The sequence below is a fragment of the Lutra lutra genome, chromosome X (assembly GCF_902655055.1).
Source record: "Lutra lutra chromosome X, mLutLut1.2, whole genome shotgun sequence".
In the NCBI taxonomy this organism is placed as follows: Eukaryota; Metazoa; Chordata; class Mammalia; order Carnivora; family Mustelidae; genus Lutra; species Lutra lutra.
The window spans coordinates 48,313,042-48,337,113 of record NC_062296.1 but is presented as its reverse complement, the minus strand read 5'-3'; the positions used below and the strand labels follow the sequence as shown (position 1 = coordinate 48,337,113).

The window sequence follows — 24,072 nt, the reverse complement described above, 5'->3', positions numbered from 1 at the left end:
AAACAATGAAACCTTCAAAATGAATGATGTAGCAATTCAGTTTTCTCACAGCCTGGCTAGAAAAGGTTGCTAGAGGGGAGTGGAGTTGGGGGATGGGGTAACTGGGTGATGGGCATTAAGGAGGACATATGATATAATGAGCATTGGGTGTTATATAAGACCCCGGAACAAATAATACAGTATATGTTAATTAATTGAATTTAAAATAAAAACAAAAGAAAGTGAAATAAAAAGGAGTATACCTTCACCAGGGTAGCATTTTGCCTACCACCAGTTACTAGCAGAAACCATAATGGCTCGTACTGTTATTCACCATATAGATGGCAGTTTTGCGAATGGCTGACAGAAAAAAATCTCATGTGCAAGTTTACCTGGTCCTCTCGTGGGCAATGAGGAGAGTCAAGTAAGTTGAATGAAGGACGGGAGGCCTGAAATATCTTTGTAGGAAGATACATGTGAACATCTGCAAGAGGTTGACATTTATGGGAAAGGTTAGATAACTTAGGAGACTAAAAAGATAATTCACAGTTATATGCAACTGATAACTTATTGAACACTACACCTGAAACACATGATGTACTATCAGTCAGCTAACTGAACTCAAATAAAAACAATTCACAGTTCCCCTCAAAATGAAGTTGCACAGGAGTTGTTCTCTATAGAACAATCATTTCTTGCTAATGTCACAGAAAAGAAATATGAATATCAGATAATTTAAAGATTGTTCAATCAAACATACTTTCAGTGGAATGCCTAGAACGGTAGCATCAAATGGCCATTTAAGATATTAAAGCCAATTAATGTAATCAATATCACAATGGTGCAATTACTGATACTTTGATAGAACACCACATGTAACAGAAAGAACCCAATTCTGTTTTCTATTTTCTGGACTGCCTTGGGAAAATATCTGGCTGTCAGCAGTTGGGTTTTCTTGAGAATAGATAAATGGATGATCCTATGTAGGGAGTCAGAAAATGTAGTGGCCGACCTACTTTGAGATATTCCAAATATTTTTATTTATAGTCCAAATACTTACCATAACCTCAAAGGAGAGACTGTCTTGTCACTTTCACCATGTTACAGATACAGAATGAGGGATATAGAGCTCAAAATACTGTTCAAGCAAGTAAGTAGCAGAGCCAGGATTTAAGCTCAAGTTTCCCGATTCACAATCTAGAAGTATAATTTAATAAAGCTGATGTCTTCACATAAGCCCTTTGTCAAGGCAGCATCCTTAAAGGGTATGCTGAGCTCTTCCCTGTTCTCAATGTTAAATGATTCATGTTTAATATCTGTGGTTAGTAATGGTCAGTCAAGTTTTAGACAGCAAGAACATGCGTCTCAATCATTCTCATCATCTGTAAAATGTTCCATTTAGGTCCTCTCGGTGTGGCCAAGGAGCCCTTCTTCCCTTCATATGCAGCTACCATAGAGGCACTGACTACTCTTAGGAACCATGACTACTCCTAGCCTAGCAGTGTGTAGTAGAAGACACCCTTCATTGCCAATACCTACCAAAGGGGGGGTCACGGGGAGGGCAATGACAGAGTTGTTGAGGAATGAGTACTGTAGTTGAGAAACACAGCTCTACACTGCTGGAACAACTGACTGTAAATATCACAGCTGACCTAAGGGAACCAGATGCAGCTTACTTAAGGCAGAGTATTTCCCTCTTCGTTGCAAGGTTAGCTTGTAATAGTTTGCAGTGCTTTCTCTTTAAATAAAAGTGCTTCCGAAGGAGTAACTTTCCCAAAGGAAACACCTTCTTCCATCATTTAACACAGATGTTAAAACGCTCCATGTCTCTTGTTCTGGCTGCTTTTCATGATGTAGTGGTTAAATCAGACCGCATAGCACTATCAATAGCAAAATTACACCCAATACACTAACTTTCCAAATATTTGAGTGCCTGACATGTTCCTTCTGTCTGAGATGCTGAGGATAAAGCACTGAACAAAACAGAGCTTCTGCTTACACTGTAATACACACCCCACCCCCATCCTGGGCTGCACGTCAATCCTGTGCCTGACTCCAGTGAGTCATGGCATTACTCACTCTGTACATGCAGCTCCTTGGCCTTGGTCACCAAGGACATTAAATCGCAGGTTGTTTGCACAGCAGCTCGGAACAGATCTAGCCCTCCCTTCTGTGAGGTAGGGGCTAGTTTAGCATGGGGAGCAGTGTGCGCCAAAAGGTGATCTAAATAACGAGCAACTTCATCACCACAGCGAGCTGCAAGGTTAGTGGGGGTAGGGGGAAGAGAAAAAAATGAACATTTTAGTTACTTCACAATCTGCCCCACCAACTAGAATGCTCATCTCCTGTGCCCATGACACAGCACCGGAAGTAGGTTGTTTTAGATCACGGCGGGGGTCAAGGTTGTGATTACTGTACAGTCTTGCAGCTTTACCTTTTAGAAACTAGGGCCATTTATGAGGACCTACCTGTTCTTCAACTTTGCTGTCACAATATTAGGGCCCTTGAAAGCAGTATGAGCTTATTATAGGACAGGTAGAGCAAAGATTTCACAATCTGCGCCTGTACATGTGATGAGGCTGGTGGTGGCAGCAGTGGTGGCAGAGGAGTGGAATAGGGCCCTTGGAGTCTCACTGGTAGGAGGAGACTTTGGTGAGCACAGGCAAAAATTTTCCACTAAACACTGAACCTAGCTAAAAACAGACAAATCCCATAAATGGCGGCTACAGTTGCTAACGAAAAGAACAATCTCTGTGTGGCCTTGGTGTCAAAAGGATTACTGGCCACACACTGGTCCTTTTCATTACCGTATTCATTTATTCACCAACCATTTATTGCCCACAATGTACTGGGGGGTATATAGGTGCTGAGGTTTCAGCGGTGAAGAAGATAGATATGTTCCTTATCCTCTTGGACTCTCACACTCTCATATACCTCCTATAACATTCTCTTCTCATGGATCCTAATATTTCAGATTGTACATGAGCATTCACGACATTAATAGCTGGAAAAGCACAGTGTCTGGATTACTACTAAAGTCTGTGAGGCCAATTATGCCTCATCTTTTTTGATCATCTTCAGTGATCTCTCCAGATGTTTTTCTGTGTTCTGATGTGATTTTAAAAAAATTATCTATTTATTTGATAGAGAGAGCATGAGAAGGGGGCAGGTCAGAGGGGGAAGGAGACTCCCTGCTAAGTGGGGAGCCTGATGCGGGTCTTGATCCTGGGACTCCAGGATCGTGACCTGAGCCAAAGGCAGACACCTAATGAACTGAGCCACCCAGGGGCTCCTGTTTTGATGTGATTAATGGAAACTAGCAAAGCTGTAATAATGGAACTCATTCTTAGTGAAATCCTAATGACAATTAGTATAACCTTGAACAATATAGATACTTGAGTGGAGGATTATGAATAATAAGGAGAGAAGTGTTCTTGGTATGGCAAGGCTGGCAAGCAATAAGCGCAGCCATTGTGAGACCCCTGATGAGTAAAACCAGAGAGGAGAAAGTGACTCCGAATGCATAACATCAAATATAGTAATGCATATCATTACAAAGATAACATTTTAGAAAGTAATCTAAAAGAATGAGTGCTACAGATGAAGGTCACAACTACCCATAGAATAGCAAACAATATGATTATTCTGGTCTGCTTTTCAAAATATTTGTTTATGCCAAGATGGATATCTTAGATATGTGGTAATTATTAATGACAGGAAATAACTTTGAATTTAAGGTATTTTTCCAGTGAAGAGATTCATGGTTTTCAATCTTACAGAAACAAATGCAGAGTGAATTAAATGGTACTTAGGTGAGTAAATGCTGAGCCCAAAAAAGAAAATCATCCTCTGACTGATAATGTGTTGGTTTCTTATATATGAGATAATGCTTGCCACCTCACTAAGGAAAGCCAATTCATTTTTTTCTTTTCTCTAACATTCCACTCTCAAGATAAAGAAATTTGCTGCCTTAAGAAACAGGCTAACAGGCAAATACCCAGACAATGAAAGCAGGCAAACCGTATTTTAGATAGCTAGAAGAATTTGCTCCTATTGGTCCTTCTCTCTTTGGGATTCAAACAATGTAATTCTTGCCTTGCCTAGGTTAGTGTTTTAACACTTTAGGGTGTTTCTCAGCCACTTTAAATATATGTCCTTATGATGTTTTCTCACTATATCATCCTTGTATTCTTAGTAATCAATTAGATTGGTTGTGTTTTATTTGTCTAGTTTGCAATATGAAAGCAATAGGCACACTGAATAGGCTTTTTCAAACTAAGCAGACCTCCCTAGAGATTCCCATTGGCCCTGGTAACATTATATATAAAAAGCACTCTGAGTTTCTTAATTTTATGCTTTTAAATGTCAAAAAGCAGTACTGTATACGTATAGTTCTCCTACTACATACCTGATTAAAATCTCTCACTCCCCACTGCTTCCTCTCATTTTGAAATCACCAGCCATTTCATATACCCAGCACAGAAATCTTCCCTGACCTTAGTAAGAGATAGTCAAACTCCATACTCCACAATCACCACAGGGATATTAGACCAGAAACCAAAGGTAAGTAGAAGGATGAAAAGTGAAGCCAAACAAAAGTAGAAATCTAGGTGTATTAAATAGGAGTGAGACTTCTGGCAGTGAGAAATATTAAGGAAGATGTTCAACACTACTTTGTATTCTTGCCCAGCAAGGCCATTGCCTTTATGATGCTCCCTTACCATTATGGGGTGAATCATAGTCATTCATCCAGTCGCCAGAGTCCAGCTCATTGTAGTTATCATCATAATCTTCACTGTACAGCTTACCCTCGGGTCCAGGATCCATGAAGCTCAAATGTGTGCAGCAAGATGTTGTTAAAAACTCTGACAATTTACCTGTTTGAATTCTGACAATTACAGGGCAAAGAGAAAACAGAAAATCAGAGGAAATCATTTTAAAACAACACATTTCAGTGAGAAAAGGGATACCTAGAATGTTTTTGGTTGGGGGACTGCTAATGCTTTTTATATTAGTATAAATTTTGTAAATATAAAATTTTATGCACTCCTTGGCATGGCATAGTATAGGCTGGGATGCTGTGTTAATGAAGACCACAGTTATGGGTTCACAATCTACCAGCAGATCAGTTTTGCTCTCCTTCACTTCCATATACTATGCTGTTAACTATGTTAAATGTCTGGCCAGAATCTCCATTAGCTGCAGAGAAGCTGGGACAGAAGGAAGAGAAATCATCACAAATCCATCACATCATTTAAAAAAATACTCAAAGATCATTTTGAAATTGAAAGATGATATTTGAAAATCTTATGAATTATAGAGGATTGTAGGCTATATCCTCCCCTACTTAAAAAACTGATTGCAAAACCCAAAGTGTAAGTTAATAATACTGATTTTCTCAAGAACACAGTCTGGCACTGGGCGGAGAACATTATTGCTATGGCTGTCACCAACATCCTGTATCGATTCGGGACAAAATCAACTAAGGAATCTAGCACAAGGACTAAGTCTGGTCATTTTCTCAAAGGAAGGAACATTGTCCTCCTCTCCATGAAGAGGAGTACTGAACTTCTCACTTCCTTTCACAGACTGGAGGGGCTGTCCTTCTGCCTTCAGCAAGGCAAGCCATGGGTCGCTGTTCAAGCAAAAAACCCACTGAAAGCAGAATTGGTGGACAGACTTAATAAAGGCCATTATTCAAAACAGATGTGAAAAAGAAGAAAAAGAAACCAGCTTGAAGGGGTTCCCAAAGGCCAGACCTTGGATAATTTGAACACTGAAATAAACAATGACAGAAATGGAGCATAGCATATTGAATAAAATCAGAATCCACGAATCTATGCTACACTAAAACTACAAAATAAAAGGGGATATTCTAACACATATATATGCACATGATGATAGAGACACAGAATTATCACTTTAAAACCCCATTAGTAATAATGGATTCACCAATGGAAGATAAAACTGGGTAAAGACTATCATAGAAAGGATAGGGAGAAACCTACCAGATACCACTTTAACCAAATTGAAAGACGTTCTGCATTATAATTGACCTTTCTTTTTCAAAACTGTGTTGAAAACTGTCATGAAAGATTCACAAAAGCCTGGGGAACTGTTCTAGATTAAAAGACATCAAGGAGATATAATAACCAAACACCAATGTGTGATTTTTGATTGGGTCTCAGAATGGGGAAAAAAGGCTATGGAAAAAATATTGGGAAAATTGGCTAACTGTGAATGTGGACTCTAGATTAGGTAATAAGAGTAATTTATCAATATTAAATTTTGTGAGTATGATGATTATATTGTAGCTATATGTGAAAATATCCTTGTCCTCATAAGACAAACTGAAGTGTTTAGAGTTGAATAGTCATGATGCTTCTGGCTAAATCTCATACTTCAGCAATTAAAGTGTGTGCATGTGTGTATGAGTGTGTGTGTACATTTACACATATGTATCTGTGAGGGGGGGGAGAGTAGAGAAGGGAAGGGAGGGAGGAGTAAGAGGAGAGTACGGAAGAGGAGGGAGAGAATGCACAAGTGAGACAGATGTTAACAACATGTAAGTCCTGAGGAAGGGTATATGGTGTTCAATACCATTCTTGCACATTTCTGCAAGCTTGAAATTTTCCAGACTAAAAAATTAGAGAAAAGAGAAAAGAAAAGCAGCCAGAGTTGAATAGTTCAGTAACTTTTTTGCTTTTGAAAGAATAAATTTTCCAGTCCATTGAATTTATGAGGTTTAGGCAAAGAACAGGATGGGAAACATTCTAAGCCTTCTCTATAACATTACATTCCTTGATTTGATCTATCAAAAATGAGTTCTTCTAAACTCATAGGATGGGGCTATACTGCACAACTGATGAATAGCTGAACACTGCATCTGAAACTACTGATATACTATGTATTGGCTAATTGAATTTAAATAAATTAAAAAAGACACAGAGAAAGGCACCACAAGTCTACCATTACTATATCCAGCTTCCAAATTTCATTTCATTTCACTGAAAGGTGTGTAGAGGTTACTTACCTTGCTCCACCAAAGTAGCCATCTTGCATTTTTCGGAGTGCCGCTAGGATACTTGAATTCAAGCTGGTTCCATCTTCATCTTGAAATGAAGAGAATTTTATTTTTAAATTATGTTATGTTAATCTCCATATAGTAGTACATCATTAGTTTTTGATGTCGTGTTCCGTGAGTCACTGTTTGCAAATAACACCCAATGCTCCATGTGAAAAGAAGAGAATTTTAGAACAATTTTTTTTGCGGTTTTAACTTTGAAATACGGGGAATATTTCAATTATTTCAAACCAACATTCTGGTGGTAATGGTACAGATAAGATGCTCCTCATTGTGTGCCTTGTATTTCAACAATTGATCTGAGAGCTAACAACATGGTAGAATGGGCAAGTGGTGAGGGTGATTACCAACAGACAGAGTACCTCAAAGACTACTTAGCACAGTGCCTGATGGCAGAATACTTAATGGTTACTGAGAGTTGAAATAATAACAACAATAATAACCATTTGTTTAATGTTAGGTGCCAAGCCCTGTGTTAAACATTTTATATATTATCTCATATAAACAGACTTGGTTTGTGTATTGTGTATGTGTGTAGGCATACAAAATAAAGAAGGCTAACAATTACCTGACTTTATGTGCAGGGGATCATACAATATTTACTCTTTTGTGATCCATTTTTTTTCTAACTTATCCTTTGTAAAAACTAAAAAAGATTCCATAGCAGACATTTAGACTGTTTTTGTATTATAAGCAACACTGTGATGAAGATCACTGTACTTACATCTTTATGCACCTATTCTGTAATTTCCTTAGGATACGTTCTCATAAGTAAAACTGTTAGGACAAAGGGAACACTTACTAAAAATTGTATAGAGACTGTCAAAATTGCCCCTAAAAAAGTTGTGCCAGTTTTATTTCCACCATCGGTATAGAAAGCAGCTGTTTTCCCATATCTTTAATAATGATCTTTTAAATCTTTGTTTACCTGATACTTAAAAGATACTGTTTTTATTTTTTTATTTTATTACTAGTAAGATTGAGCATGTTTTCATGTATATACTGGCTATCTGTATTTCTTTTATGATTTGCCTGTTCATGTCCTTTTCCCTTGCTTCTATTGTTTATCTTTTTGTTAATTGACTTTCAAAGGCTCTTTATGTTTTATGAATATCACAATTTTCTCTGGTATATGTATGGAAAATGCCTACTTTGTTATTTGTCTTTCAACCTCAAACACAGTTCATTTTTGTATAAAAGATTTATTTAAATTTTCATGTTTTGGGGTAATTTGCCAATTTTTTCCTTTTTTGTGTCTTGCAAAGCATAGTTTTCTTCAGCTCAAGATCACAAAAACATTCTCCCATATTTCCTTGTAATACTTTCAAAGGTTTATTTATTTATTTTTGCTTAGATTTTTAATCTATTTAGAATTTAATTTTGCATAAAATGTAAAGTAGCAGGCCTTAATGAATGATTTTCCCAAATGTATTTATTTATATATTTTTTCTCATGCTTTTATTTAGATTCCAGTTAGTTAACATAAAGTGTTAATATTAATTTCAGGCACAGAATTTAGTGATTCAACACTTCCATACAATACCCAGTGCTCATCATGACAAGTGCCCTCCTTAATCCCCGTCACCTGGGTTAAATAAAACCAGCCCCCCACATCCCTCTGGTAACCATCAGTGTGTTCTCTACAGTTAAGAGTCTGTTTCTTGGATTGCTTCTCTCTCTCTCTCTTTTTCTCCCCTATGCTTGTTTTGTTTCTTATATTCCACATATGAGAGAAAAATAATATGGTATTTCTCTTTCTCTGACTTATTTCACATAGCATTATATTCTCTAGCACCAACCATGTCCTTGCAAATGCCAAGATTTCATTCTTTTTGATGACCGAGTAATATTCCTCTATCTATCTATCTATCTATCTATCCATATCTACTACAACTTCTTTATCCATTCATCAGCAGATAAATATTTGGGCTCTTTCCCTAATTTGGCTTTTATTGATAATGTTCTTTGGCCTCTATCTGGATTGTAACCTTTATCATTATTTTAATTAGAGTGGCTGCCTTCTCTCATCATTTTTAATTTTTTAAAAATCTGATTATTCTTGTACATTTTCTCTTTCATATCAAATTTAGATTCAGTTTGTTCATAAAAATTTGAGTTCTTATTTTGATTTGGAATTGCACTGAATTGATAGATTAATAAGAACTGACATCCTCTCAATATTAACTGTTTCCATCTAGCAACATGGTATGTCTCTCTAGCAATTAAAATCTCCTTTAATGCTCTTCATTAGTTTCATAATTTTTCTCATGATTCTATGCATGTCTCTTATTAAGCTTATTCTTATGTGATTTACTTTTCTAGAAAAGTTGTTAATTTAATCTGGATTTACAAAATTAAATTTGATATTCTCATAATTTTATGATTTTTATAACTATTTTTCTATTTATTTGAAAAAATTGGTACACTTTGGAAATTTAGCAGCACAAGGTATATTAGCATAGCTTGAAGGACATTATACAGTTTTAAAAAAAGGAAATAGGGCAAAGTCCAAGATGCAGAGGAGTCGGTGATCTTAGTCTTGTCTGGTCCCAGGAATTCAGCTAGACAGCTATCAAATCATTCTGAACACCTGTGAATTCAACCAGAGATCTAAGAAAAGAATAGCTGCAACTATACAAACAGAAAAGTGACCACTTTTCTGCAGGAATGACAAGACGGAAAAACTCACCTAAGAAAAGAGAACAAAAGGCAGTACTGACTGCCAGGGGCCTAATCAGTATGGACATAAGTAAGATGCTGGAACTAGAGTTCAGAGTAATTATTATAAAGATACTAGCTGGGCTTGAAAAAAGTATAGAAGACACTAGAGAATTCTTTTCTGGAGAAAAAGGAGGAATTAAAATCTAATCAAATTGAAATAAAAAAGGCTATTAATGGGATGCAATAAAAAATGGAGTCGCTAACTGCTAGGATGAGACAGAAGAGAGAATTAGTTATATAGAAGATAAAATGATGGACAATAAGTAAGCTTAGAAGAAGAGAGAGAAACAACTACTGGATCATAAGGGGAGAATCTGAGAGATAAGTGATACCATAAAGTGAAACAATATTAGAATAATTGGAATCCCAGAAGAGGCAAGAAAGAGAGAGAGGCAGAAGGTACACTGGAGCACATTATAGCAGAGAATTTCCCTAATCTGGGGAAGGGAACAGGCATTCAAGTCCAGGAGGCACAGAGAACCCCCCTCAAAATCAACAGAAATAGGTGAACACCCTGACATATAATTGTGAAACTTGCAATCTCAGAGACAAAGAGAAAATCCTGAAAGCAGCTTGGGACAAGAGGTATGTAAGCTACAATGGTAGAAACATTAGATTGGCAGCAGACGTATGCACAGAGACCTGGCAGGCCAGAAAGGACTTGAATGATATATTCAGGGTGTTAAATGAGAAAAATATGCAGCCAAGAATACTTTATCCAGCTAGGATGTCATTTAAAATAGAAGGAGAGATAAAAAGCTTCCAGGGCAAACAAAAAACTATATGAATTTGTGATCACTAAACCAGCCCCCGCAAGAAATATTAAAAGGGATCCTTTATGCAAAGAGAGCCCAAAAGTAACACAGACCAGAAAGGAACAGACAAAATATAGAAACAGCGACTTTACAGGTAATACAATGGCATTAAATTCATATCTTTTGATAGCTACTCTGAATGTAAATGGGCTAAATGCCCCAATCAAAAGACAGAATATCAGACTGGATAAAAAGGCAAAACCCACCTACAAGAGACTAGTTTTAGACCCAAAGACATCTCCAGATTGAAAGTGAGGGGCTGGAGAACCATTTATCATGCCGATGGACATCAAAAGAAAGCTGTGGTATAATCAACAACAAATAAAGGGCATCTGAATGGGCAAAGAAGTCAAACTTACTCTTTGCAGATGACATGATACTCTATGTGGAAAACCCAAAAGACCACCAAAAAATTGTTAGAACTCATACAGGAATTCAGCAATGTGGCAGGATCTAAAATCAATGCACAAAAAGCTTTTGCATTTCTATACACTAGAAATGAATGAGACAGAAGAAAGAAAAATTAAGGAGCTGATCCCATTTACATTTGCACCAAAAACCATAAGATACCTAGAAATAAACCTAAACAAAGAGGCAAAGGATCTGTACTCAGAAAACTATAGAATACTCATGAAAGAAATTGAGGAAGACTCAATGAAATGGAAAAACATTCCATGCCTATGGATTGGAAGAACAAATATTGTGAAAATGTCTATGCTACCTAGAGCAATCTATATATTCAATGCAATCCCTATCAAAATACCATCAACTTTTTTCACAGGGCTGGAACCAACAATCCTAAAATTTGTATGGAACCAGAAAAGTCCCTGAATAGCCAAAGGAATGTTGAAAAAGAAACCCAAAGCTTGTGGCATCACAATTCCGGAGTTCAAGCTCTATTATAAAGCTATAATCATCAAGACAGTATGGTACTGGCATAAAAACAGACACATAGATCAATGGAACAGAATAAAGAGCCCAGAAATGGACCCTCAACTCTATGGTCAACTAATCTTTGACAAAGCAGGGGAGAATATCCAATGGAAAAGAGACAGTCTCTTCAACAAATGGTGTCAGGAAATTGGACAGTCACATGCAGAAGAATGAAACTGGGCCATTTCCTTACACCATACACAAAAATAAAATCAAAATGGATAAAAAACCTCAATGTGAGACAGGAATCCATCAAAATCCTAGAGGAGAATACAGATAGCAACTTCTGTGATCTTGGCTGCAGCAACTTCTCACTAGACACATATCCAAAGGCAAGGGAAACAAAGATAAAAATAAACTATTGGGACTTCAAGACAAAAGTCTTTTGCGCAGCAAAGGAAACAGTTAACAAAACCTGAAGACAACTGACAGAACGAGAGAAGATGTTTGCAAATGGCATTACAGATAAGGGCTAGTATCCAAATTCTATAAAAAACTTGTTAAGCCCAACACCCAAATGACAAATAATCCAATCAAGAAATGGGCAGAAGACATGAACAGACACTTCTCCAAAGAAGACATGTAAATGGCGAAGAGATACATTAAAAATGCTCAACAACATTCATCATTGGGGAAATAAAAATCAAAACCACAATGAGATACCACCTCACACCAGTCAGAATGGCTAAAATTAACAAGTCAGGAAACAACAGATGTTGGCAAGGATGTGGAAAAAGGGGAACCCTCTTACACTGTTGGTGGGAATGCAAGCTGGTGCAGCCACTCTGGAAAACAGTATGGAGGTTCCTCAAAAAGTTGAAAATAGAGCTACCCGACAACCCATGAATTGTACTACTAGGTATTTACCCACAAAATACAAATATAGTGATCTGAAGGGGAACCTGCCCCACAATGTTTATAGAAGCAATGTCCACAATAGCCAGACTAAGGAAAGAGCCCAGAGGTCCACTGACAGATGAATGGATAAAGATGTGAGATATATATATATATATATATACATATATATATATATATATACACACACACAATGGAATATTACTCAAGCCATTATAAAGGATGAATACTTACCATTTACATTGATGTGCATGGAACTTGAGGGTATTATGCTGAGCAAAATAAGTCAAGCAGAGAAAGACAATTATCATACAATCTCACTCATATGTGGAATTTAAGAAACAAAACAGACAATCATAGGGGAAGAGAGGAAAAAATAAAACAAGATGAAATTAGAGAGGAGATAACCATAAGAGAATCTTAACTATAGGAAACAAACTGAGGGCTGCTAGAGGGGGAGGAGGGCGGAGGGAGGGATAACTGGGTGATGGACATTAAGGAGGGCATGTGATGTAATGAGCACTAGGTATTAAAAAAGACTAATGAATCACTGACCACTACCTCTGAAACTAGTAAGATATGTTAATTAACTGAATTTAAATAAAAATTAAAAAAAATAAATTAGGAAAAACTCCCATTTCAAACACTGCATTATGTAATTGTATATGTCCAACCAGACCATTTACCAATACTAGGTCAACAAACTGCTAATATCCATAAAAAGGCAGCTTTATTACTAAAATGTAAGAATTTAAAAGATTGGTATCTAAAAAAACAGAAATGACAAGAACAAATTGTAATGAAAACCTAGATACACATCTAAAATCAGGGCTTTTTGTTTGGGCCTTCATACTCTTCTCTCCCTCTGCCACATCCTTCTGTATTTCTAGGCCTCATTCCTTGAGGACCCTGTCCACCCACAGGTCTCACACCTCTCTGCCCCAAATGCTAAGTACGTATGTTGCTTCCCATCACGGCGCTATTCATGGTGGCTGGATTAGCTTCATAACCTATGCCTCCAGGATTAGCTTCATAACCTATGCCACCACCACCATCTAGAGGCAGAAATTTCTGGGCCCCCGAATCACAGGGCTCTCCTATGTTGTTTCTCCACCACCCATTCCATGTCTCCTTTTCTTAGATCCTTGTAGGCCCTCTGGCTATAACTTGCTTCTCCTTAGGTCTCATTTGTTCTTCCATCTCATATCGACCAGTCTTCATCTCTTTTCCCTTCTATGTCAGTCTTTCTCTTGCTTTAATTGCATTTCTTTATTACATTTCTTGATTGTGAATTTCTTCCATATATCTTAATTCCTCCTGGTGCTCTATAATTACATCTTCAAGTTCACTCTATCATCTCTTTTTAGCTACTGAGCTTATTTAGTGAGTTTTTCATTTTTGTTATTGTCATTTTCAGTTCTAAATCTTTCTTTTGATTTTTTCTATCTTCAATTTCTTTGCTGAAGATTTCTATTTCTTTGCTGAGACTACCCACTTTCAAGTTTCAAGAGGAGTGCAGTCATAATTTCTTGTTAAGCTATTCTATGATGACTCCTTAAAATCTTTGTCACAGTTCCAACATCTATTATTTTGGCTTTGGTGTTCGCTGATCAATTTTTTCTCATTGAAGTTAAGATTTTCTTGGACATTGGTATAAAAGTGATTTCTACTGTATTCTGGAAATATGGGGTATCATCTTATGAGACTTTGGATCTTACTGAATCTTCTGATTCAGCAGGTCTCTTCGATACTGTGCAGTAGGTAAGGGAGCACTGCCTTGTTACTGACAGTGGGTGTGGAAGGAGGTTCCTCTATTGTTGGGCAAGGATGAAAGTCTAAGCTGCCCACTAGCACTTCTCAGACACTACCCCTAAGGAAGAAGAGGGGTGCTTCTTCACAGCTCTGTGAAGGTAGAAGTCTAGGGTCTCTTTTGGGGACTCAGCCTTTAGTTAGAGGAGTGGGGGGGGGCTGCAGTTTTTTTCTATGGTTTTGACTAGAGGAAGACAGTTACTGTCTGAAGTTTTCTGTCTGACTAGGTTGCCCCTCTCCTGTTACTTTGGCTAGAAGAGAAAGGTTTTTCTTGGGCCTTTAAAACCTGCACCATTTGGATTTCTGGGATAAAATTTCTCCAGCATCCAGTCCAGAATATATGAGACAGAATACTTAATGTTGTGTCATTTCTCAGGTGCAAAGTCCCTAGCCAGTCTCCCTTCTTTTTTCGGACTTTCAGAGTTTTCTTACATTTGTTTTATAAATAATGTCCAGGGTTTTTAACTGTACTTAGCAGGAGAGATAGGGCGAAGTGAGTCTACTACATTTTGTCTGAAAACTGGAACTCCTTTTTTTGCCCCAAAGTGTTTACAGATATGAAATTTCCAAAGATGACTCCAGTCAAATCTCTTAAGTTTTGATATGTATTATTTTTTATTTTAGAACACTAATTTCATATTTGATGTCCTCTTTAAGAATCATTTGTAAAAATAATAATTTCTTCATGGTCAGATTTTTAAAAATTACTCTTGTGTTAGTTTTATGCCTGTCTGGCCCATATCAGCTATATGATTTCTACTTTTTAAAAAATAAACATCCTTTGTGTATTCTTTTTGGATATAGTTTATATATACCCATAATACAAAAATCAGGCTCGTTAACCCTCTATATCTTTAATTATTTTTTTACAATTGAATCTGTGACATTCTGATATAAGTATGCTATGGTTTCCCACTATGACTGAACAATGGTTTTATCATATTGTCTTTAAGTTTTCCTAAATATATGCTTTATACACTTCATTGATATTGTATAAATAAAAGTTTTAAAACTATTATATCATCTTGTTATACTGTAACTCCCTTTTCGAGTATAGTTGACGCACAATGTTACATTAGTGTCATGTGTACAACTCAGTGATTTGACAAGTTTATACATTATGCTATGTTCACCCAAGTGTACTTACCATCTGTCCCATTACATTGCTATTGCAATATCATTGTCTGTACCCCTTATGCTGTGCCTTTGATTCCCATGACTTACTCGTTCCATAACTGGAAACCTATATCTCCCTCTCCCTTTCACCCATTTTGTCCAATCCCCCAACACCCTCCCTTCTGGCAACCATCAGTTTTTAATCAATATTTATAGATCTGATTCTGCTTTTTGTTTCTGTAACTCTTATCAATATAAAATATCCTTCCTGTCCCTTTTACTGACTTGTGTCTTGAATTATATTTACTGTTTTTAATAGTGTTGTCACCAATGCTTTCTTTTTGTTAGCATTTACATGATTTATCTTTACACAGTCTTTTATTTTCTGTTTTTCCCATATAATCTTAGGGATATCTTTGTAAGTAGCATCTAGGTGGATTTTGGTCTTATATGTATTTTGGAAATCTTTATCATGATAACTAATTCACATTAAAAAAAGATTTATTTATTTATTTGAGAGAGAGAGATCACAAGCAGGCAGAGAGGCAGGCAGAGAAAGAGGGGAAGCAGGCTCCCTGCTGAGCAGAGAGCCCAATGCCGGGCTCAATCCCAGGACCCTGAGATCATGACCTGAGCTGAAGGCAGAGGCTTAATCCACTGAGCCACCCAGGCCCCCCTAACTAATTCATTTTAATGTGATCACTAGCATATTCATTCTCATTTCACCAGCACAAAATTGTCACTGACAAAACACAGAGCTGTTGGTAATATAGGCTTTGGGGACCGACAGACCTGGTTAGAGGCCTGACTGTTATAAGCTTTGTGACTCTATAAAAGGGGCTGTTAATACTACCTACCTGAATAGAATGTTGTAGAGATTTCAAAATAATGCATTGAAAGCATTAGCTCAGTGCCTAGCACAAAGAAAATGATCAAGAAATATTGTAGGTATTACTGCTATTATAACTGCTGTTTTTGTTGTGTGACCAAGTACCAAGTATCAAAACTTTGTGATTTGATCTATATCTTTAGTTTTATTTTTCTTCCCAAGCTATGGCTGTGTATCTCACCCTACCTGTTAGATATTTCAATTTTGAAATTGTCTTTGTCACCATAAATTCCATTTGTTCCTTACAACTGGCATCTTCCTATAGAATTTCTCTGCTTCTATCAATGGCAGCATTATTGACCTAGTCTCTAAATCTTCACATCACCTTGATTCATATCCCATATCTAGTTAGCCAATGTTTGCTTGCAGGTGTTGTCTAAAATGACTCCGTATTTTTTCTTTCCCACTCTATTGTTATTACCACCAATCCAACGTATCTTCTCATTATCTCAAACCTAGATTATTTTCTGATATCAAATTCTCCTCACTACAATGTATACTTTTTATCAAATCAATATTCTGTAAACACCACTTTCATCATGTCACTCCTTGCTCAAAAACTTTTGATAATTTCAGACTTCTGAGAAAATCTCATTAGATACCTCAGCTTACTTTCAATGCCTTCACAATTTGACCTCATCTCATCCAATTTTGTTGATAATTATACTCCAACATGCAAAGCCACTCTATGCAGGCTGGCCTCTCCACTGTGCACGCACAAGTCAAACTCATCCCTGTCTTTAGGTCTCATTCATGGTATTTTCCCCTTACCTAAAGTGCCTTTCCTTCTTCGTCCTCCATATGAATTCTACCCATCCCCAAAGCCTTGATAAGTCCCACCTCAGTCAAGAAATTCTCTTTAACAATGTGACACTTTCACTTTAAAATACTAATTTAGGGGCGCCTGGGTGGCTCAGTGGGTTAAACGCCTCTGCCTTCGGCTCAGGTCATGATCCCAGGGTTCTGGGATAGAGCCCCACATCGGGCTCTCTGCTCAGCAGGGAGCCTGCTTTCCTTCCTCTCTCTGACTGCCTCTCTGTCTACTTGTAATCTCTGTCAAAAAATAAATAAAATCTTAAAAAAAAATAAAATACGGGACGCCTGGGTGGCTCAGTTGTTGGACGACTGCCTTCGGCTCAGGTCTGATCCTGGAGTCCCGGGATCGAGTCCCGCATCGGGCTCCCGGCTCCGCGGGGAATTTGCTTCTCTCTCTGACCTTCTACTCGCTCATGCTCTCTCTCACTGTTTCTCTCTCAAATAAATAAATAAAATCTTTAAAAAAAATACTAATCTAATGGTTTGGCACTTCTTTATAAGCTGTCTTCAATTGTTTTCTATTATTTCTCTGTATCAGCTTTGCCTCTCCAATTAGACTCTATACTTTCTCAAGACAATTCTGGGAACATAGTGTTAATGAGAGACTTGTTAATTGGCTTAAATAAAGAAGAAAGGCAAAAAGAAGAAAGACTACCCTACTTCCTACACTTCTCTGTTTTTGAAGCACTTTAGAGATGTGACCAATATCCCTAATAGTCTGACTGGACATTGAATGATTTATGAGAAGGGATTCTTCTCTAATGAAAAGGAATTCTATGTACTCTGGCAGTACAAACAGGCTTTTGGAAGTGATTGCAAAGACACAGAAAGGAAGCAGAGCTTCAGTATTGGCTCTAGTTCTCCAGGAACTGAGAAAATAATAAATCCTTTCACCTAGTTTCAAATAAGCAATGTCAGGAAGGCCAGACAATAAAGGAAGATAACTGAAGGCCTAGTCACTTCTCCCTGTTAAATTTTACTGCTTCAGTTAGGCAAGCCTTGAAAGGATAAGCCTGGGAATTCATCTATAAAATCTTGATGCTCCACTGGAGTAAGACAGATGGAGAATGTATTATTACTATATTTAAATGAATTGCATTAATAAAGTTTTGCAAAATTGACCTAAAAACCGATTAGGCCCAGGTAGCCCCCAGGTTATTCTGTTACATTTTTTGAATTATAGACCTCAAACCATCTGGTATATTCTTGTGCACTGGTTCATGTTACATATTTATTTTAAAACATAAGCTCCATGAGAGCAGAAACCTCATCGCCTTATTCACTCCTGTATACCAAGTGCTTAAATAAGTGCCTGGCACAAAATAGGGGCTAATATATAACTATTGAAAGAACAAATGATAATGAGTAGCTCTCCAGTGACTCTAAGTGTTTTGAAGGGCTAACCACATGATTTATTCCAAAAATACATTGTTTCTTGCCTCATACAAACCTTACCAAGCATGGTATGTGAGACGGGGAAGGTGATGGTGGGTTGGCCTGTCATCCTCCAGCGGCTACAGAGGTAGGAGAGATCTGTTCTAAGCATTTCTACTATCATCTTGTTGTCCAGAGCCAGGTAGAACTGTTGCTGGTATACAAACTGAGAAAAAGAAGAAAAATGACAGCTCAGAATAATTTGCTCTTACACTGTCCAGTAATATTTTAAAGTACTCACATATTCACAGGGCTATAAAACATGTCACAGAGGCAACAATATCCTCAACTTTAGTGCCTCGTTCTTTCCAAAGAATCTGATAGTCATTGGTCCATAAAACAGTTTTTGGCATTTTTACAGTGTAGTTTACAAAGTGTTTTCGAGGACAAAATTTTATTCATTATATAACAAATGAGTCAGGGCTTATCTTTTAATAGATGAAAATAAGGCCAAGTGACCTTAAATGGATTAACAAAGTCACTGGCTAGCAAAGAGCAAGGCCAGAAATATGATCTGTAGTCCATTACTCTTCTGTCTCTACCTCAGCAGCACAATTTCAGATTTATGATGACAAATGGGGAGCTTCAGCTTTCTGTCCAGAAAATAGTTTCTTCTCCTTATGCCACACATATAATTTGGCTTATTGATGTAATGTGGCTAATAAATATCAGGCCAATAATGCATATAATCATGGCTAAAACAGTACTGACATTTTTGTTTGGATGATTTCCAGGCATGTAAAAAGGGCTCCTGCCCTAAACAAAGAGAACACATAATTCAGTAGCTAAATAAAAAAGATTTTATTTTGTTAATAAGGGCAATACAGTCTGAATTTTTAACATTTAAAAGGAGCACTTTTTAAGTACTCCAACATTTATAAAATCCCTAGTCACTGTTTCTGCAACAACCCAGGACTACTCTTGGTAGCCATAATCACCTGGCATTATTTGGTGCTACAACTCCAATTCAGTCCAACTCAACAAATATTTATTAAGCAACTTAATATGGGCAAGGCCCCATGAACCTTAATACTTGTTCTAACTCTAATACATGTTTTATTTCTGTAATGTTTCTGTTTCACTTCCATTCATCTCAATTCATACTAAGCTCATTCCACCCACCTGTGGAAGTAAAGGTGAAGATAGTTTTCCGAATGTCATAGAGTTTGAAGTTCCAAGGACTCCCATATGCCTGTATGGTCGTCCACTGAGTTTCATTCTACTGTTGCATCCTGAGATGAATTGAGAATGCTCAAGATCTTTCTAGGGCACAAATCCAATCAACAAACAGGGTTTTTTTTGGTATTAGGTTTAGACTTTCTGATTGAACAAACTAAGTTTTGTGTCTTAAAGTTAGTATCCATGTCATGTACAAGGCCATACAAAGCAATTTCTAAGAGAAGAGTATGCAATTATCTCTGTTCTTAAAGGACTTTATGCTCTTATAAAGAAGTCACATAGTCTTATATATGAGAGAAAAGAATGCACATGAAAATTAATAGTTCTATGAATGATAGAATTCTATTACTGATATTTACATGCTGAATTTCCTTAGTTCCACAAAAACTTGCAAAAGCCATACTATCAATATTAATGTAAACTATGCTTCAATAAGCTAAACAAAAACCTCATCACTTAAAGATGGCATACTAAACTGAAAAATGGAAATGATTTTATCTTGATCTCCTTTAATTTCATAGTACTGACATGCTTTAATTCAGTGAACAACACATCTTATCCAATAAGTAAAAGTCTTTAATATGATTATGTTTCATAGGAAATTTTGTGGAAGGAAACTTATACACAGAGTAAAATTCACTTCGCAGAGGAACATTTCTGAAAACTTAAGAAGGGAACACATGAACTATCAGACAGCTACAAAAGACATAATTTTAATGAAAATTTAAATGGAATGTGTTCATGTGTCTAAATATTATGTATGTGTGTACGTATGTACACACACACACACCACACACACAACCTTATTTCCCTGAGTATGTCTTCTTTTTTATAGTTTAGCATTAGAATCTGAAATTAGAATCTATCTGATAATTAATGTTTATGTTACATGTAGTTGAATTTCTTATCTTTCAAAAGGCAATATTACATCAATACCTCTTATAATGAGAAATACTTCATTATTCACACTTTTTCCCCTTTTATAACACAGGATATGTTGTATAACATAGAGAGTATATACACAAAGAGCTTGTTCTCAAACTCTTTTTCCCCCAAAAATATATTGAATTCATTTCATGTTAGTACTGACAGAACTTTATCACTTTTTTTTATTGGAACACATTTTTCTTGGGGATTTTATTATTGCCCCTGCTTTAGCCTAAGTATGAAACTTATCAAAGATGCACATTTTTAGTGTTGCTCTTCACTTTTAGGGACAGAGCCAGAGAGCTGTAAATGCCTTGGTCATATTCCAGGGTCCACTCTGGAAAGCACACATTTTACTTTAGATTGATATCACAATCAGGTTTATCCCCTGCTCCTTCTATTTTGTTTTCTTTTTTTATTGTAGTAAATATATATAACATAATATTTACCATTTTAACCATTTTATTTTTAAAAATAAATCTTCTATTATTTGAGAAAGAGAGAAAGAGAGAGTGAGCATCAGCAGGGGGAGGGGCAAAGGGAGAAGCAGACTCCCCCACTGAGCAGGAAGCCGAACACAGGGCTCAGTCCCAGGACCCTGCGATCATGACCTGAGCCCAAGGGCAGATGCCTTTAACCAACTGAGCCATCCAGGGCCCCATTTAATCATTTTTAATAAGTGGCATTAAGTACATTCACAATGTTGTACAACTATCACCACCACCCAACTTTAGAACTTCTCCATCTTCCCAAACTGAAACCTATCCATTAAACAATAACTCCCAGGTTCTTCTTCTTGACAGTCCCTGGCAATCACCATTCTTTCTGTATCTATAAATTTGCCTTCTTTTGGTACCTCATATATGTGGAATCATATAATATTTGTCTTTTTGTGACTGGTTTATTCCACTTAGGATAATATCTTCAAGGTTCATCCATTTTGTACTATGTGTCAGAATTTAATTTTTTCAAGGCTGAAAAATTTTTCATTGTATGTGCATACGATGTTATGTTGATCTTTTCATTCATCACTGGACACTAGAGTATTTTTTTGGGTAATTTCTTATAGTATAATATACATGAAGTTAAGTATATAAATCTTAAATTTAAAAATTAATGAATTTTTACATAGTAAGCACACAACACAAATCAAGATATGGAATTAAAGAGGGAGACAAACCATGAGAGACTCTGGACTCCAGGAACCAAACTGAAGTTTACAGAAGGGAGGGGGTGGAGGGATAGGGTAACTGGGCGGTGGGTATTAAAGAGGGCACATGTGGTGATAGCACTGGGTGTTAAATGCAACTGTGAATCATTGAACACTACATCAAAAACTGATGTTGTACTACATGTTGGCTAATTGAACATTAAAAAAAAAAGGATATGGAACATTATCAGCACTATGGGAAGCTTCCCTTGTGCCCTTTCCCGTTATTAACATCCCCAGCTCCAAAGTTAACCACATTCAAACATCAATCACCATAAATAAGTAGGTACATTTATTAGCTTTATATTAATAAAATAATAAAATATGTACTTTTTGCAATCTGGTTTCTTTCACTCAACATTTTATCTATGAGATTCATTCATATTGGTGTATGTAGAACTGATTCACTTGTTTTCATTGCTGTATAATATTCCAGAGTATGAATGTATTATTTGTCCATTCACTTGTTGATGGACATTTGAGCCCCCCCCCCATTTTCTGTTATTATAAATAAAGCTTCTATGAATATTCATGCCTTGCTCCACTGGCTATACACACCAGTACAATGCCAAAAGGAAGTGGTGGTGGTGGGCATTTCAGACATCTTATTGATGTCTGAAATGGGGCTAATGTGAGAAAACTTTTAATATTTTACCACTAAGTATGGTTAGGTTTTCAGAATATAACCTTTATTAATAACATTTAAGGAAGTTTCCTTTGACTCCTAAATTTTTATATGAATGGCTATTAAAATTTACCAATTTTTTGCATCTATTGAAATGCTCACATTTTTTTCTCCATTATTCTCTCTTTGTGTTGGGATATTTGATTGATTTATAAATGTTAAAAACCCATGCATACATTTAGTTGAAAATGATCTCTAAATCCCCATCTTCTCATTTCTCCTTTAATCCATGGGTTATTTGTAAGTTTTTCTCTTTTGGGAGCTATGTATATTTTGAGGTTACGCTATTATATAAATAAAAATTAAAGATTAAGCTCCTGTTAAATTGACACTTTACTACCATAAAATGTTTTTCATTGTTTCTACTAATATTTCTTGCCTTTTGTATACTTTGACATTAGCATAGTTACATCAGCTTCAGTTTGTTTACTATTTGCATGGAATATTGTTTTATATCCTTTTCTTTTTTTTACGGATTTTATTTATTTATTTGACAGACAGAGATCACAAGTAGGCAGAGTGGCAGGCGGGGGATGGGGGGAAGCAGGCTCCCCAACAAGTAGAGAGCCCAATGCATGGCTTGATCGCAGGATCCTGGGATCATGACCTGAGCGGAAGGCAGAGACTTAACCCACTAGCCACCCAGGTGCCCCAATATCCTTTTATTTTCAACCTGTATCCTTATACTTCTGGTAAGACTCTTTTATGTAGCATAAAGTTGGGTTTTACCTTATAATCCAGTTTGAAAAGTCTCTTTTAACTGAAACATTTAGTCCATTTACATCTAACATAATTACTGAATGGGTTTAAATCTTACATTTTTTCATTCTTTATTTGCATTTTTAAAAAGTTTATTTTAATTCCAGTTAGCTAACATAGTTATATTAGTTTCAGGTGTGCAATATAATAACTCAATTCCATAAATAACCTGGTGTGCTCATCATGACAAGAACACTCCTTAATTCCTATCATCTAGTTAACCTATCCCACCTACCTCCCTCTGATAACCATCAGTTTCCATTCTATACTTAAGAGTCTGTTTCTCTTTTTTGCATTGCTCGTTTGTTTCTTAAATTCCACCTAAGTAAAAACATATAGTATTTTTCTTTCTCTGACTGATTATTTTATGTAGCGTAGTACTCTATCTCTGTCCATGTCATTGCAAATGGCAAGATTCATTCATTGTTATGACCAACTAATATTCCATTGCATATATACATATACCACATATTCTTCACCCATTCATCAGTCGATGGACCCTCAGGCTGTTTCCATACTTTGGTTATTGTAGATAATGCTGCTATAGACACTGGGGTACATGTGTCCCTTTCAATTAGTATTTTTTTAAAATTTTGGGGGTAAATAACTTGTAGTGTGATTGCTGGGTTACAGGGTAGTTCTATGTTTAACATTTAAAAAAAAAAGATTTTACTTATTTATTTGACAGACAGATCACAAGTAGGCAGAGGCAGGCAGAGAGAGAGGAGGAAGCAGGCTCCCTGCTGAGCAGAGAGCCTGATGCAGGGGCTCCATCCCAGGACCCTGGGGTCATGACCTGAGCCGAAGGCAGAGGCTTTAACCCACTGAGCCACCCAGGAGCCCCTATGTTTAACATTTTGA

General features: G+C 36.6%; 1 protein-coding gene across 1 annotated transcript in view; it reads right to left on the bottom strand.

The window, feature by feature from the left end:
• The window catches only part of PHKA1 (phosphorylase kinase regulatory subunit alpha 1), a 139,718-nt gene that overhangs the window by 29,985 nt on the left and 85,661 nt on the right, over positions 1–24,072 (bottom strand). Inside the window, 6 exon segments of the mRNA XM_047716007.1 lie at positions 372–463; positions 2,059–2,235; positions 4,701–4,867; positions 7,013–7,091; positions 18,473–18,617; positions 19,574–19,683. Coding sequence (XP_047571963.1) covers positions 372–463; positions 2,059–2,235; positions 4,701–4,867; positions 7,013–7,091; positions 18,473–18,617; positions 19,574–19,683 — 770 coding nt within the window.